Here is a 16497-nt window from a genome sequence, read left to right as displayed (position 1 = left end):
GCTCACCTATGTTTGCTAAAGGCTCTGGGACATCCAATCCAAAAGTCCCTTTCCATCCTCCTCTGAAGGGTTATTCACCTGTTTGGGAGAATTAAAAGAAAGAATGTGTGTCTAACCAGAGCACTCATCAGGAGCAAGACATTGAGAATATTGGAAGGTAGCTATATGAATAAATTAATTTTTGGCCATAAGAGTCAGGGTTAATGGGTCCAGCATTATGGCACAGCAGGTTAAGCTGCTGCCTGCAGCGCCAGCATCCCATATAGACACCAGTTCAAGTCCTGGCTGCTCCACTTCTGACCTAGCTCTCTGCTAATGCATCTGGGAAAGCAGTAGAAGATAGCCCAAGTCCCTGGGCCCCTGCACTCACATGGGAGGCCTGGAAGAAGCTCCTGGCTCCTGGCTTTGGCCTGGCCCAGCCCAGGTTGTTGCAGCCACCTGGGGAGTGAATCAGCGGATAGAAGACCTCACGCTCTCTATCTCTCCCTCGCTCTCTCTCTGTAACTCTGCTTTTCAAATAAATAAAATAAATCTTAAAAAAAAAGAGTCAAGGTTAAATTCAGCTTCAGCCACACCCACCTTGCAAGCTGGATGCTGGGATATAACCTAATTAGGAGAATCAGAAGCACTGTGTAAGCACTGTGTTTTCCCCATTTTACCAAAAAAGAAATTAAGAGTTAGAAAAAAATCATTTATTGCTCCCAAGGAACACACTGAGTCAGAATCGGAGCTTTTTCCATAATACCTGCTACTAACTAGTGTGTATCGGGCATGTGCTAAGAGCTTGACAAAGCATTGCCTCATTTAATGCTCTCCCAAAGTACAGATGGTACATATGACTGACTGCAATTCACTTGCTGTCTAGTGGGCATCTCAAAGGTAACACAGCAAGAAATAAAATCAAGATCTTTTCCCAAAAGCCTGCTTCACCTCTGCCTTTCACTATCTCAGTGGATGTTGCCTCCTTCCTGCTAGTCACTCAGCACAGCTTTGGAGTCATCCTGGACCCATCTCATGCCTCACGTAGAGTTTCTCAGTAACTACTACTGTCTCTGCACTCAAAATTCAGCCGGCATCTCCCACTTCTGCTTCCAGCCTAGTCTTGGCCACCATCAGCTGTCACCTGGATTACTTGGGAGCCTCCCTGCCCTTCCTCTCTTACCTCCCTCTCCCCACCAAACCCAACTCCCAGTCTGTTGTTCTCAACAAAACCAAAGTGATCCTTTTAAAACTGAGACAGCTCATGACCTGCCCTTACTCAGAACCCTACTGTGGCCCCCCATCTCCCTACAGCCAGAGTCCTCACCGTGACCAGGAGGTACTCGATCTGCTTCCCAATCCCTGGTTGGGGCCATCTCCTGCCACTCTCTCCCAGCCTCCAGATGGCCCCCTCAGCACACCAGCTGTGCTTCTGCTCTAAGGCCTTTACCCTAGCTGTTCCCACTGCCTGAAAGTTCATCCCTCCACCCTCCAAATTGCCAAACAATGGCTACCTCTCTTACCCCATCAAGTCTTTGTTCAGACTTCACATTCTCACTGCTACCTACTTTGACCCTTCACAACTCCTGATTCTCCCTTAGCCGCCACTAAATTTTCCCTTTTTTTTTGTTTTGTTTTGTTTTGTTTTAATTTTTTTTGACAGGCAGAGTGGACAGTGAGAGAGAGAGACAGAGAGAAAGGTCTTCCTTTTGCCGTTGGTTCACCCTCCAATGGCTGCCGCGGCTGGCACGCTGCGGCCGGCGCACCCCACTGATCCGATGGCAGGAGCCAGGTGCTTCTCCTGGTCTCCCATGGGGTGCAGGGCCCAAGCACTTAGGCCATCCTCCACTGCACTCCCTGGCCACAGCAGAGAGCTGGCCTGGAAGAGGGGCAACCGGGACAGGATCGGTGCCCCGACCAGAACTAGAACCCGGTGTGCCAGCGCCGCAAGGCGGAGGATTAGCCTGTTAAGCCACGGCGCCGGCCAAATTTTCCCTTTTTGTAGCACAACCCAATAATAAACCACTGTATATCAAAGCATCTTCTGGTATTATATAACTTATGTATTTTTTCTCTCTTAGCTGGGATGTAAACTTTTTAAGGAAAAGGACTTTTGTCCATCTTATTCATGTATATATCTCAAGCACCTAACAGAGGTTCAGGCACAAATTAGGCAAAGAGATTGTTGTTGTTTTTTCATTTAAAAATTTATATTCATGGGGCTGACACTGTGGCATAGTAGGTTAAGCATCCACCTGCAGCACTGGCATCCCATTTGGGCACCGGTTTAAGTTCCAGCTGTCCACTTCTGATCCAGCTCTCTGCTAATGGCCTGGGAAAGCAATGGAAGATGACCCAAATTCTTGGGCCCCTGCACCTGCACGGGAGACCTGGGGAAAGCTCCAGCCATTGCAGCCATTTGGGGAGTGAACCTGGAGATGAAGCGCTCTCTCTCTCTCTCTCTCTCTCTCTCTTTCTCTGTGTGTGTATGTGTTTGTAACTCAGCTTCTCAAATAAATAAATCTTTTTTTTAATTTGACCGGTAGAGTTAGATAGTGAGAGAGAGAGAGACAGAGAGAGACAGAGAGAAAGGTCTTCCTCCCTTTGGTTCACCCCTCAACTGGCCACTACGGCTGGCGCTACGCCGATCCGAAGCCAGGAGCCAGGTGCCTCCACCTGGTCTCCCATGCGGGTGGCAGGACCCAAGCACTCGGGTCATCCTCCACTGCCTTCCCGGGCCACAGCAGAGAGCTGGACTGGAAGAGGAGCAACCAGGACTAGAACCCGGTGCCCATATGGGATGTCGGCACTGCAGGCAGAGGATTAACCAAGTGAGACACGGTGCCGGCCCCTTAAATAAATAAACCTTTTAAATAAATAAATAAAAATAAACTGCACTAGAATCAACTTAGGCATGTTTATCTTCTTCATCTTCTTCCTCCTCTTCATCTTCCTCTTCTTCATTTTTTCTTGCTCTTCTCGGCCTTGACAACTCCCTTTTTTGCTGCATCAGGTTTTCCCTTAGCTCAGTATTCAGAGGTGTCCTTTTCATATTTTCCTTCAGCTTCGCAGCATTCCTTTCACCAGGCTGCTCATAGGCAGCAGTTTTATTCCACATCTCTCCCAGTTTCTTTGCAATGTCGCCAATGGATAGGGCAGGAGGTTCTCCTTTGATTTTTGGATGATACTCAGAACAGAACAAGAAAAAGGTCAAAGGAGGCCTCTTGGGTGCATGGTATAAGGCCACCACAAAACACACCAAGCACCAGAGTTAAAGGAAATGTTTATTGTCAAGTGGGAGAAACCTGACAGGCAGGAGGGAGAGGGCAAGAGAGGGTGAGAAGGAAAAAGGAGTTGAGAGAGAGAGAGCAAGAGAGTAAGAGAGCGCACTGTGCAGGAGGCAGGTCCTGTTATACTCTTGCAGGGGGTAGGGAAGAGGGAGCAGCGAATCCCATTAGGGTGGGGTGGAGCTGACACTTGTGCTTGGGCCATTTTGTCACCTGACATCTAGTAAGTCAGTCTGGACTTAGAACAACCAACACTTACTATGCAGGATAGCTTCAGGGGACAGAGCTTCAGCTATTCTTGGGGCTTAAAATGTTGCCACAGATAAGACCACGCCATTTTACTAAGTCATGGGGATCCTGAACTACTTTATTTCCCCTTAAAAGGGATTCAATTTTCATTTCTCTTATCATAACAAGTTTTGTCCACTCTATTTTTTAAGATTTATTTATTTGAAAGGCAGAATTAGAGAGAAAGAGGGAGAGAAAGATCTTCTACCCACTGGTTCACTCTCCAAATGGCTTGTATTATGGGTGAAACAGCAGCAAAAATATTATTACCTCAGTTCTTTGTCTCACATGGAAGAGGAATTTGCAAGTGGACAAGCAGATTTAAAAGCAAGCTTTATTAGAGTCGGAGACCTCCAGCCAGAGTGACATGTAGGGAGACTTCCAACAGAGGAAAAGTCCCAAAGGGGCTGGTGGTAGTGGGGTTTTTAAGCACAACTTTGGAGGAAAAAAAAAAACAAAACTAGACAATCAGTTTGACATTCAGTTACAAGGCAGGGACAAAACTCATCAAAAGAACTGATTTGCAATATTTTTACCTAGTCTGTCTTACTCATGGTAAAACAAAAGAGTCATCACAAGGGTGGGATACCTCATCTGTTTTACAATAAACTGGGAACTCAGACACCACCCCCTTGCTATTCTCAGAAGACTGAAAGCTCCCAAGGAGTGGGCAGGCAGGCACTTTTGACCTTACAAAAAGACAACCCTTAGGGGAAAGCTAGCACTCTGCACCCCAATTTCCATTGACTGCCTATTGGCCCATCTGACTCCTCACAGCTGCAACTGCTGGAGCTGGGCCAGTCCAAAGCCAGGACAGGAGCTTCTTCTGGGTTTCCTTCATGGGTGCAGGGGCCCAACGGCTTGGGCCATCCTCTGCCGCTTTCCCAAGCTCGTTAGCAGAGAGCTGGATCCAAAGTGGAGCAGCCAGGACTGGAGGGGGTAGCCATATGGGATGTTGGCACCTCAGGCACCTGCCGCAGCACAGGCCCCAAGCCTTGTCCACCTTTGCCATGTCTTCACAGTTTCCCTTCTCTCTCTCTTTTTTTTAAGATTTATTTATTTATTTGAAAGTCAGAGTTACACAGAGAGAGCAGAGGCAGAGAGAGAGAGAGAGGTTTTCCATCCGACGGCACACTCCCTAGTTGGCCACAACGGCCAGAGCTGCACCCATCCGAAGCCAGGAACCAGGAGCTTCCTCCAGGTCTCCCACGTGGGTGCAGGGGCCCAAGGACTTGGACCATCCCCCACTGCTTTCCCAGGCCACAGCAGAGAGCTGGTTTGGAAGTGGAGCAGCCGGGTCCCAAACCGGCTCCCATATATGGGATGCTGGTGCTTCAGGCAGGGCATTATTCCACTGTGCCACAGCGATGCCCCCCCCCCCTTTTTTTTTTAGTTTCCCTTCTCTTAAGCAAATATGGTCTTCCATTTCCCTGAGCACTTTTTAGAAAATTCTGAGAGGCCCGGAGCCGCTGGGAAGGGGGTGCATGGGGGGGGCTGATGGAGAGGAGGAGGAGGTCTGGGCCCTGGGGAGCCCCGACCTCAACCCGGCACCCCAGGCCCCTGTGGGGGCGGGGGCGGGGCGCAGACCTCAGGGAGACCCCACGTGTGGATTCCATAGCAATAGAGCCCGTGAGGGGGGAGGGGCGGGGCGGCCAGGCTGAGCCCCAGGCCCCCCCCCAGGGCCCCTCCCCAGGCCCCGCCTCCTCCCCCTCCCCCCGGCCCTCCGCGGGCCTGACCGCAGGTGGAGCGCTGGCCGTGTGGGGCACCGCTGCCCGCCCGCCGAGAAAATAAAGCCATATTGACCGAAAAAAAAAAAAAAAAGAAAAAAAAAAAATTCTGAGAGGTTCAAGAAAGCATCTAGGTGTTTCTACCTCCCACCAAATTTGCACAAATAACATGTGATGACATTTTACCTCGAGGCTTCTTAGCATCTCCTCTGCCCCTATTCATTTATTTTTCCTCAGCAAGTCACAGAGTCCCCCAGTGCCAGTCCTACTCTCACTTGCCATCGTGCCGTTCTCTGTGGAGCTCAATGTACTGCAATCAGGCAATCGGCTGATTGAATTAATTGACTTACTGGCACTTTAAGACACTGTCAAAACCAAAGTCCTTTTAAATTTTTCATGTATTTTTATTTTATTTGCAAGGCATACGAAGACAGAACTTCCACCCTCTGGTTCACTCCAAAATTCTCACAACAGTCAGGGCTCAGCCAGGAGCGCAAAACTTCTTCCTGATCTCCCACGTGGGTAGCAAGGACCCAGAACTACATCTGCCGCCTCCAGAGGAAGCAAGAAGGGAGCGAGACTCGGACCCGTTCTCCTATGTGGGCTGTGGGCTGTAAGCAATGAGAAGCGACGTCTTGTCTTTCCGACCAAACGCCTGCTCCAAAAACCCGTTAAAATGTACTTTGGGCAACCACCAACCCGTGTAAGTCTAAACACGAATTGCGGCCTTTGCGCTGCTCACTAGCTCCACCTAGCGGCAACGCCGAAGGTTGCATTTAATTTCTCTCCGAACGCCGACTCAGAATGATTCGGAACTATTTACCCCGGGTCTCAGTGCGCGCCGAACCGGAAGCAAAGAGCACAAACTCCGGAAGGAATTACAAGCACCGGCACCTATGAGTGTCCCGAAAAGTGTCATCAATAACCAATAGGCACAAAGGAGTAGTTCACGTGATGTAGATGCAGCCTATGGAACGGCTGGTACTCAACAACTCTTTCCCTAGCGCTCTTGCTCCTTCTTTCTCGACAAGATGGCCACCCCGGCGGTCTCCGCGAGTGCGCCTCCTGCCACCCCGGCCGCAACCCCGGCTGCAGCTGCCGCTCCAGCCTCCGCCCCGGCCGCGGCGCCAGCGCCAACGCCGGCTCCAGCGCCGGCTGCAGCTCCTGCCGCGGGAGCGGCTCCGGCCCCAGCCGCAGACCCTGCGGCGGCAGCGGCCACGGGTGCGGGCCAGACCCCGGCCTCCGCACAAGCCCCCGCGCAGACCTCGGCGCCCTCGCTGCCTGGTCCCGCGCTGCCGGGGCCCTTCCCCGGCGGCCGCGTGGTCAGGCTGCACCCCGTCATTTTGGCCTCCATCGTAGACAGTTACGAGAGACGCAACGAAGGCGCCGCCCGAGTGATCGGGACCCTGCTGGGTGAGTGCTCAGAGGAAATCGTTCCTGTCCCCGTCACCTCTCGTGTCTGTCGCTCCCGGATTGCCTCCCTTCAGTCTGGCGTCCCTCCTCCCTCTGCTGCCGTCACCGTCGCCCCCTCACTGCTCCGCCCCGTCTTCCTGCTGCCGTCCCCCGGGGTCTTGACCGCCTCCTCCCCCTCTTGCCGGTGGTACCCACTTGGAGCGACATGTGAAAAACAGTAGTTGCCGTGTACTGCATAGACATTATTTTTAGCCTTAACGCATCAGGTGTCATTCTCCCCACTTCGCCTAAAAATGAGCTCGGTGCCGGGTATGAGATCGAGAACCCTTGACTCCCTAACCGGGTGACCCCCGTATTTGTCTCCTGTCCACGGGCCAGATGTCTTTGGTTTTCAGGTGTTTACAAAGAGTTTTCTAACCGTTTGTCAAAGGAATAGGAGTTCTGTGAAAATATCTCTCTTCCAGCAAGTAAACTACTTTTGCTGGAGCCCACTTAGGAATAAGATTTTGCTTTTCTGAGCCTGATCCTCTGGCCCTCAGTCTCCCGGAAGACTAGGTCCTGGTTTGAGAAGTCTTATTCCTCAGTGCTGTCTCTAATTTTGCATTTAAGTAATCATTTCCTGCCTGTATTCCCCATTGGAGGAGTAGGTATTTTTTGTTAAAGTGAGTTTGTAAGACGGAAAGGCCTTAACAAGGGTTTGTTGATAATAAATTTCTTTCCCCAGCGGCCACTGGTCCCATCCAGTTCATTTCCACTCTGTAACAGTTTTGCTACAGCGCTGTGAATTTACTCTATGTGCATCCTTTCTTATTCTTACTCTTCACCATGTAATCCTCCTCACACTGTACAATACAGTTGATGTATTACAAAGAGGATAAGATTTTTAGGCAAACTACCAAATATTAGCCGTGTGCCTTGGAGAAAATTACCTAATTTAATTCCTTTTTGAAGAACCAAATTATTCTAAATTATCTAACTTTGCTGGCACCCATTACCCATAGCCGTTTGCATCCACTATGTTGGTTCCACACCACCCCTAAAACACACTCTGAATGTATCTTTGATGGTGTAGCGTTTTACAGAAACCTAAATTGATTCATTCATCATCTTCTAAACATGGCCATTTCTTAAGCTATTAAAGGAAACGATTCTCTACCCAAGGCTTATGCTTAATGGCCCACATGTTAGAGTAACCACGGTCAGACTGGCTGTAATCTCGATCCTCAGATCCTCAGCAGACTGGGCTCAGGGTCCAGGGCTCCCCATGGGATAGAGGCAGAGCTTAGAAGAATGAAGCAGTTGGCATCATGGCTCACGGGCTAATCCTCCGCCCGCCACGCTGGCACCCCGGGTTCTAGTCCCCGCTGGCGCTCAGGATTCTGTCCTGGTTGCTCCTCTTCCAGTCCAGCTCTCTGCTGTGGCCCGGGAGTGCAGTGGAGGATGGCCCAAGTGCTTGGGCCCTGCACCCACATGGGAGACCAGGAGGAAGCACCTGGCTCCTGGCTCTGGATCGGCGCAGCACGCCGACCATCGCAGCCATTTGGGGGGTGAACCAACGGAAGGAAGACCTCTCTCTCTGTCTCTCTCACTGTCTAACTCTGCCTGTCATGAAGCATAGATTTTTTTCCTTGGGAACTTAACAGTTTTCTCAGACGTTGGAACATGAAATGTAATCTACTGTAACCTTAAGCTGAAGATAGAAACACATGAATACAGTGTGTAAGTGCCCTAATAGAAACTTGTTGTAGTATGGAAATGCTGAAGACATAAGTGTTTCAGAAAGTTGGGAAAACTGTCATAGAAAATAGGACACTTGAGCTGGGCATTAAAGCATCTGTGATGAGTGAGAGCCTGGTAAGACCCCTGTCTGAAGGATTCAGTATGAGGAAAGTGAAGGAGAGAGAGGGTATGTGACAAGAAATGAAACAAGCACATCAGAGGTATTAAATAACTGCAGGGGTCTAACTGCTGTGAAGGGTCGCAGGGAGCTGTGAGAAGGTGGGGGCTTCTTGGGGGAATGTCTTGAGCACTAGGCATTTCAGGTAAGACTGAGAATTAAAGATTATTCTGGCTGCTTGGTAGAGCGTGCATAACAGACAGGCTTTGCTGTGCATGGACACCAGGTGATAGAGGTTGTGCTGGTATTAGGGAAACATGGTTAGAGCAGGCAGAGAGGTGTGGGGTAGCTGAGAGACAGGAAATAGGACTTGGTGCAACCAGAAGTGAAGAATTAGAGGAAGCCTCAAAGGTGACTCCTCGATCTTTGATTAGATGTGGAAGAAGAAACAACGCAGAGATTGCTTTCAGTTTGGGAAGTATTTCTTTTGGGATACCCCTTGAGCACTGCAGTGGAGTGTCAGGTAGGTAATTTTAGTATTATGGTCTGGAGTGCAGGATGTGTGGACAGGATGTCAGCTAAGGAATTAATGTCATTGGGTTAGAGAGTTGTCACGGACACCGTGAAAACCAGTGAGATCAGCTAAAGCAGGAACTGGCAGACTGTGTAATGGGCCAGCCAGTAAATATTTTTGGCTTTGTGTGCAGTTGTCACAGCTACTCAACTTTGCCTTTACAGCAAGAAAACAGTTGTGCATGATACCTAAGTGACCACACTTGTGAATTTTTTTTTGTAAAGATTTGTTTATTTTATTTGAAAGGCAGAGTTACAGAGAGACAGAGGCAGAGAGAGAGAAAGGTCTTCCATCCACTGGTTCATTCCCCAAATGGCCACAATGGCTGGAGGTGTGCCAATCCAAAACCAGGAACTTCTTCCTGGTCTCCCACGTTGGGCCATCTTCCACTGCTTTCCCAGGCCATAGCAGGGAGCTGGATTGGAAGTGGAGAGCCGGACTTGAACCTGGTTCCCATGTGGGATGCTGACACTGCAGGCAGCAGCTTTACCCACTACACCATAGCACCAGCCCCACGCACATAATCTTTTATTCATAAAAACATATCTAGGTCAGAGAAGACTGGTGATGTGGAAACCCATAGAAAAGAAAGTTTTAAAATAGAAGTAGTCAAGTCTTTTGAATGCTGATGAGAAGTCAAATAGATAAAAGATTTAAATCCAGTGAGTTTAGGGACAAAGTTTAAGCTAAGGGAAAAGAAACTGAATAATTGGAATTGGACAGACTCTAGTGGATATAGGCAACATTGTGATCCGTGGTGGAGCCAAAAGCACTTGAAGCCAGGGCTGGGTGGTGCTGGTAGATTAGGAGATGGCAGGGCCAGCATTGTGCAGCAGGTTAAGCTGTGACACCAGCATCCCATATTGGAGTGCTGGTTCAAGTCCCTGCTACTCTGCTTCCAGACCAGCTCCCAGCCAATTCACCTGGGGAGACAGCTAAACATGAGCCAAGTACTAGGTCCTTGCCACCTATGTGCAAGAGCAGGATGGAGTTCCTGGCTGCTGGCTGTGGCCTGGCCCAGCCCTGGCAGTTCAGGCCATTTGAGAAGCAAGGGTCTCTCAAATAAATAAATCTTTAAAAAGAAAGAAGGGAGAGAGGGAGGAAGGGATATAATGAGAGTAAAAGTGTCAGAACTTCAGAATTAAAAGAACAGAAGTTTGTGGTGAGACTGACAAGTAGAGAATTTCTGGAGATGGTAGGCTTGAGGCTATGACTGTGGACCACATGGCTAAAAGAATGTAGAAATCAGTGTAGTGTAGTAGGTTAATCTTCCACCTGCAGTGCTGGTATCCTATATGGGCGCCGGTTCAAGTCCTGGCTCCTCCTCTTCCAAAACAGCTCTCTGCGATGGTCTGGGAAAGCAGTGGAAGATGGTCCAAATCCTTGGGCCCCTGCACCCACGTGGGAGACCTGGAGGAAGCTCCTGGTTCCTGGCTTCAGATTGGCTTAGCTCTGGCCGTTGCAGCCATTTGGGGAGTGAACTGGCAGATAGAATACCTTTCTCTCTCTCTCTCTCTCCCTCTCACTGTCTGTAACTCTACCTCTCAAATAAATAAGGTCTTAAAAAAAAAAAAAGGAATGTACAAATCAAGCTCCCTAAAACTGCTCAGACTAGGCACTGTCTCAGTAGACTGCACTGACTAAAGTTTTCCTGGGAGTAGGTATTTGTTGTAGTGATTAAGATGTACATCCTGTTATCAGAGTGCCTGGTTCTAGTCCCCGTTCCTGTGCCTCAATCCAGCGGCCTGCTAATGCACACCCCAGGAGGCAGCAGATAATGGCTCAAGTACTTGGGTCCCTGTCACCTATGTGAAAAACCCAGATAGAGTTCCAGGCTCCTAGCTTTGAAATGGAATGAAAGTAAATCCATACAGGCTTTAAAGACCTTGTCGGTACCTCTGCAGATTCCATTTCAGGGAGATGGTCTAGAGTGAATAGAGGTCTGCATAGGGCTGGTAGCGGAAAGTAAGAGGCAAGAGGAAACCTTGTGAAGGAAGGATGAGCCTTATTTGGTGATGGTCAGCGTGAAGAATCGGAGGTCATTGCAGAATTTCAGTTCTCTGGAGAATCCTGGGCCCCCTGATGCTGAACTTGGAGCTGCTGAGTTCAGTTTGGTGTTCAGTGACTTAGAGGATACTTCCAAAAGCATCTGAAGAGGAGGCGGAGGCTGTTGGGAGTCCGGGATTATAACCCTTGGCTCGTTCTGTCTCTCACAGGAACTGTTGACAAGCACTCGGTGGAGGTCACCAATTGTTTCTCAGTGCCGCACAACGAGTCAGAAGATGAAGTGAGTGGGGTTTGAGCTGTCCTGCAGTGCATGGCTGTTCATTGGCGAGGCCTCCCTCGAGGCCCCTCCCGTACAGCCTGTTGTGCTCATAACTAGAGCTCCTACAGCCAAGGAGTCTCATGCCATTCACATGTATTCCTAGGGTCTCTTGTGCTGGGGTGGCCTCTGTACTTTTACCCAAGTTGTTTTTGTTTTGTTTTGTTTTGTTTTGTTTTGTTTTGTTTTTTAGTTCTGGCTTCTTAGCTTGCTTTTCTGCCTTCTCTCTTAGGTGGCTGTTGACATGGAATTTGCTAAGAACATGTATGAATTGCACAAAAAAGTTTCTCCAAATGAACTCATCCTGGGCTGGTAAGTTGGAGATGGGGGTGGGTGGGGAATCTCTCAGTGATTGCCACAGTCTTTTACCACCAGACTAGATCCTGCCCTCCCTTTTTGGAGTCAGAGTATTGAAAGTGTGTTTTTTCAAGGAGCTATGAATTAAGTTTGTTTTGCTGGCAGTTCTGATCTTGTGAGGCCAAGAATATTTATCTTGGATCGTAGCTTTTGCTGTGCAAGTTTTATTTTGCTGTTGTTGTTTTGCCTTGCAGGTAACTTGCAGTTTTTCACAAGCACTAAGTCAGCCTTGGGTTTGATTTGACAGTTGTGTATATTTTGTCTTTGGCATTTGGTATTACTCAGTGTCACTGTGATGGGGGTGTCTCCTTAGAGACACCCATGCCACCCTTAGATTTGGTATTGGTGTCACGTGCAGAGATGAGTCCGTACGTCTGTTCCTTTCTGCAGGTACGCTACAGGCCATGACATCACGGAGCACTCCGTGCTGATCCACGAGTACTACAGCCGGGAGGCCCCCAACCCCATTCACCTCACTGTGGATACGAGTCTTCAGAATGGCCGCATGAGCATCAAGGCCTACGTCAGGTGAGCGTAAATTGCTGTCTGCTCCCTGCTGTGCCTAGGTGACTGCCCCACCACCGCCAGCACCAAGCAGGTTTCATTCCTTCAGTGTATGGCTTATTGCGCTCTCAGCACTTAGCCTTGGAAAGGTTTTACTCTGAAACTAGATCTGCCACCATAACCTCCACTCACTGACCCTGCCTACTCCAGGTTTGCTCTTGGCCGGTTTCAGATGGAAGCGGTTCAGTATTTGAGCAAGCTGTCCTGTTTCCTGTCATCTCTTTCTTTTTTTTTTTTTTTTTTTTTATGACAGGCAGAGTGGATAGTGAGAGAGAGAGATAAAGGTCTTCCTTTTTGCCGTTGGTTCACCCTCCAATGGCTGCTGCGGCCGGCACATCGTGCTGATCCGAAGCCAGGAGCCAGGTGCTTCTCCTGGTCTCCCATGCAGGTGCGGGGCCCAAGCACTTGGGCCATCCTCCACTGCCTTCCCGGGCCATAGCAGAGAGCTGGCCTGGAAGAGGGGCAACCGGGATAGAATCCGGTGTCCCAACCGGGACTAGAACCCGGTGTGCCAGCGCCGCAAGGCAGAGGATTAGCCTGTTAAGCCACGGCGCCGGCCCTGTTTCCTGTCATCTCCAGAGCTGCACTGTCCACACTTCCCATGGCCTCACGTGGTTTCCTTCTCATGATCCTTCCCCACGTCCACTACTCTTCTGAGATGCTTTTTAGTTCTTCTTTATCCCTAGAACTCAGCACAGCATTCAAGGTAGCACAGAGTAAAGATGGCTATCTTTATTTTTAACATACCAGTGAACTCAGGATTGAATGCAATTTTGGTGACAGTAATAATACAGTATTAGCACGTTGGGCTCACAGGCACTTAAAATGCCAGCTATTGAAAGGCCCTAGGGCCGTGCTGAAGAAGCTGATGCGGGAGGGGAAGAATTAGGTCCCCTCGTTAGAGAAAAGGCGTCTCTTACACTGTTTAACTTTTTTTTTTTTTTTTTAAATTTTATTTGTTTATTTGAGAGGTAGATTTACAGACAGATGGAGAGATAGAGAAAGGTCTTCCATCCACTGATTCACTCCCCAAACGGCCACAATAGCCCGAAGTAGGCTGATCCAAAGCCAGGAGCCAGGAGCTTCTTCCGAGTCTCCCTCTCGAGTGCAGGGACCCAGGTGCTTGGGGTATCTTCTGCTGCTTTCCCAGGCCATAAACAGGGAGCTGTATTGGAAGAGGAGCAGCTGGGACTAGAACCAGTGCCCATATGAGATGCCGGTGCTGCAGGCGGAGGATTAACCTACTGCACCACAGTGCCAGCCTCTCCACTGTTTAACTTTTTGCTGTTTCTGTGTCTCACACTGGTACAGCCAGTTTACCATTATGCAGTAGGGCAAAGATGGTGGTTGCCAAATCCTTACGTGCCAATTGACAGACAGCTGAGCTAAGTAGGCATTCAATTCGGCTCTAGCCATTGCCTGTTTGGCCTTCCAGATATTCCAGTCTCCTCAAGGTCCAGTGGAAAGCGTGGAGTTCACATGGTAAAGGCAACCCCTTTGGAGAGTACGTACAGCACCCAGTCTAGTCTTGGTGGGCAGGAGTCGGTTTATTTTTTCAGTGTTGGTGAAGAGCTCAGTCCCAGGAAAGTTCCATCTCCGTCTGTCTCTTCTTTGAGTGCATGGGTGCCTGGGTAGCCAGCTTTTCGGGAAGTCCCACATCCTGTCCTCAGCACTGACATGCAGTGTGTGGAGTGATCCTTAAAGGGACCAGGCCCCTTCCACAGTCTTGAGTTCCCTCTCGGACACCATGGGATTGGTGTGTGGAATGAGCTAAGGGTAGAGTGACTTTTGCTCACGTGAGACCTCTGGGGTTCATGTGGTCTTAGAGCCTTTGGAGCTGCACTCCTGCTGAGACTTGGAAACCCTCTCGCAGGCCATCTGTTTACTTTCACGTCTCTTCCCCAGCACTTCAATGGGTGTCCCAGGGAGGACCATGGGAGTGATGTTCACACCTCTGACAGTGAAATATGCCTATTATGACACTGAACGCATTGGAGGTGAGTGGTTTCCCATATGCTGCTAGAGATCTGGGGCATTTTAAGGGAGGGATTACTGCTCTTAACAGGATGAAGGCCTCAGGTGGTTTAAAGAGAAACCACTGACCTAAGTCACAGTCATCCTCCTGTGTTAACAGCATTCAGGAGTTATGTGAGATTGTTGGAGGTGGGAAGTTATAGCCTCATGAGACCAAAGCAGCCATTAGTGTGCTGGGTGAAGGAGTGCCCTCTGTCAGCAGGAGGGAAAGTTCATAGGGCAGAGCAGGGAGTCTGGGGAAGCCGACCGAGGCCAGAGGAGGGTGAAGGCAGAGTGAGCAGGGAGGTTAGGGACCACCTCTTTCCAGGTGGCATGACTGAATTCTCCATGTCTAACACACGTCACCATTGCCACCACCCCTCTGCCACCCACTCCCACAGTTGACCTGATCATGAAGACCTGTTTTAGCCCCAACCGGGTGATTGGACTCTCGAGTGACTTGCAGCAAGTAGGAGGGGCCTCCGCCCGCATCCAAGATGCCCTGAGCACGGTGTTGCAGTACGCAGAGGATGTGCTGGTGAGACGGGGAAGGGGGGAAAGCGATCCACTGCGCATCACGGAGGGGTCTGCTGGTTATGGGCAGTGCCCGGTGGTGAGAACTAACTATGCCTCGTTGACTCTTTGTTTTGGTGTGCAGTCTGGAAAGGTGTCAGCTGACAACACTGTGGGCCGCTTCTTGATGAGCCTGGTTAACCAAGTGCCCAAAATAGTTCCCGACGACTTTGAGACCATGCTCAACAGCAACATCAATGTGAGTGCCATGCCCAGCCCAGCACTCTGGGCACCTGGTTCTGGTCCCCACCCCCAGCCTGTGCACACAGATGTGGAGGGAGCTGGGTGGGTTGCCTGGAAGGGGCTTCACCCCTGGCCCCTTGCAGACCAGAGAGGAAAGAAGGAGGCAGTGGCTCACGTGACTGGAGAGCCCCTTCCTTGTCTTCCCTTCATTCCATTGCCTCTTGTTTCCTGAATCCATAAGAAACTAGAATCCACAGGTTAACGAGAGTGTAATTTCTTATTTGCTCCACCTGTGTTTACACACCCCCCCCCCCGTAGTCCTCCTGTGGACCTCCGCTAACATGGGTCTCACATGTAAGTCTAACAGAGAAGAAACTTCTCCAGCGTTTCCTCCCTGTCTTCTACCTTCAACTCTGGCTGAATCCCTGTTGTCATTTACCCAGGACTTCCCTCACACTGATGTCCACCATGGGACAGGCCACGAACGTCCTTTCTGATCCCTTTCCACTCAACCAACCCACTGTCATTGTGTATTCTTTCCTTCCAGGACTTGCTGATGGTGACCTACCTGGCCAATCTCACACAGTCACAGATCGCCCTCAATGAGAAACTTGTAAACCTGTGAACAGGCCTCAAGCAGCACTCCTGCCAGTCTGGTGTCAGCCCTGGGACTCAGAATGAAGTGGAGGAGAAGCGGTGTCTTGTGGTATTGAGTCACCTGAGTCAGTCCACTGCTGGTGACTAAATAAACATAGCCTACCTTTTGTAAATGAAGTCCATCTTCTGTGAGTTTATTGCCTGCTGCAAGGAAGAAAACTGTTGTAGAGCTCACACAGGTACCAGGAAGCAGAGCGTGGTGACAGTGTTCAGTGTGACTCATCGGCGGTAGTTGGCACCCATAGCCCCAGCCACGTTAGCTGCTTCTAAGCCCACCAGATGGCCGCCTTCACGCTGTTTTCCAAGGGTACTTTGTCCCTCTCTTGCCTATGATCAGAGCCTCTGAGAAAGTTGACTTTTGTCACTTCTGCTCCTCCGTAGCATCTTGCATGGATGGCGGCACAAAGGGTTGCCTTCTGCCAGTGCTGGAAGTACCTGCAGGTGTGCCAGAGAGTGGGAGGAGAGGAAGAGAGGATGGACACAGATCTCGGGCTGGGCCATGCTGGTAGAAAGACGCCCTCTCCGTGGTGAGGATTAACTGCTTTACCAAATTGTTCTTTCGGTTTTCAGTCTTAAAAGGTGTCCGCTGACAATACCCTGAGTTGTTCTTGGTGAGTTGGGTGATTTCCATGGGAAATGAAAAATGAGAATCCATGGAGAAGAAATAGTTGAGAGAATTGAGTGCCTGCTCTGGGCTAAAAGTAGAGTGGTCATTGCCTTAG

General features: G+C 49.8%; 1 protein-coding gene across 1 annotated transcript; it reads left to right on the top strand.

Annotated features, from left to right (window-relative positions):
• Positions 1–6297: 6297 nt before the first annotated feature.
• EIF3F (eukaryotic translation initiation factor 3 subunit F) lies at positions 6298–15892 on the top strand. The gene is made up of 8 exons (XM_062196562.1): positions 6298–6694; positions 11322–11392; positions 11661–11740; positions 12176–12313; positions 14255–14346; positions 14764–14900; positions 15021–15134; positions 15666–15892. The coding sequence occupies exons 1-8, from the start codon at positions 6313–6315 to the stop codon at positions 15741–15743; spliced, it is 1092 nt and encodes a 363-aa protein (XP_062052546.1). The 5' UTR covers positions 6298–6312; the 3' UTR covers positions 15744–15892.
• Positions 15893–16497: the final 605 nt, after the last annotated feature.

The sequence above is a fragment of the Lepus europaeus genome, chromosome 7 (genome assembly GCF_033115175.1).
Source record: "Lepus europaeus isolate LE1 chromosome 7, mLepTim1.pri, whole genome shotgun sequence".
NCBI lineage: Eukaryota > Metazoa > Chordata > Mammalia > Lagomorpha > Leporidae > Lepus > Lepus europaeus.
Note: the sequence above shows the minus strand (reverse complement) of the source record. Positions and strands in the feature narration are given on the sequence as shown.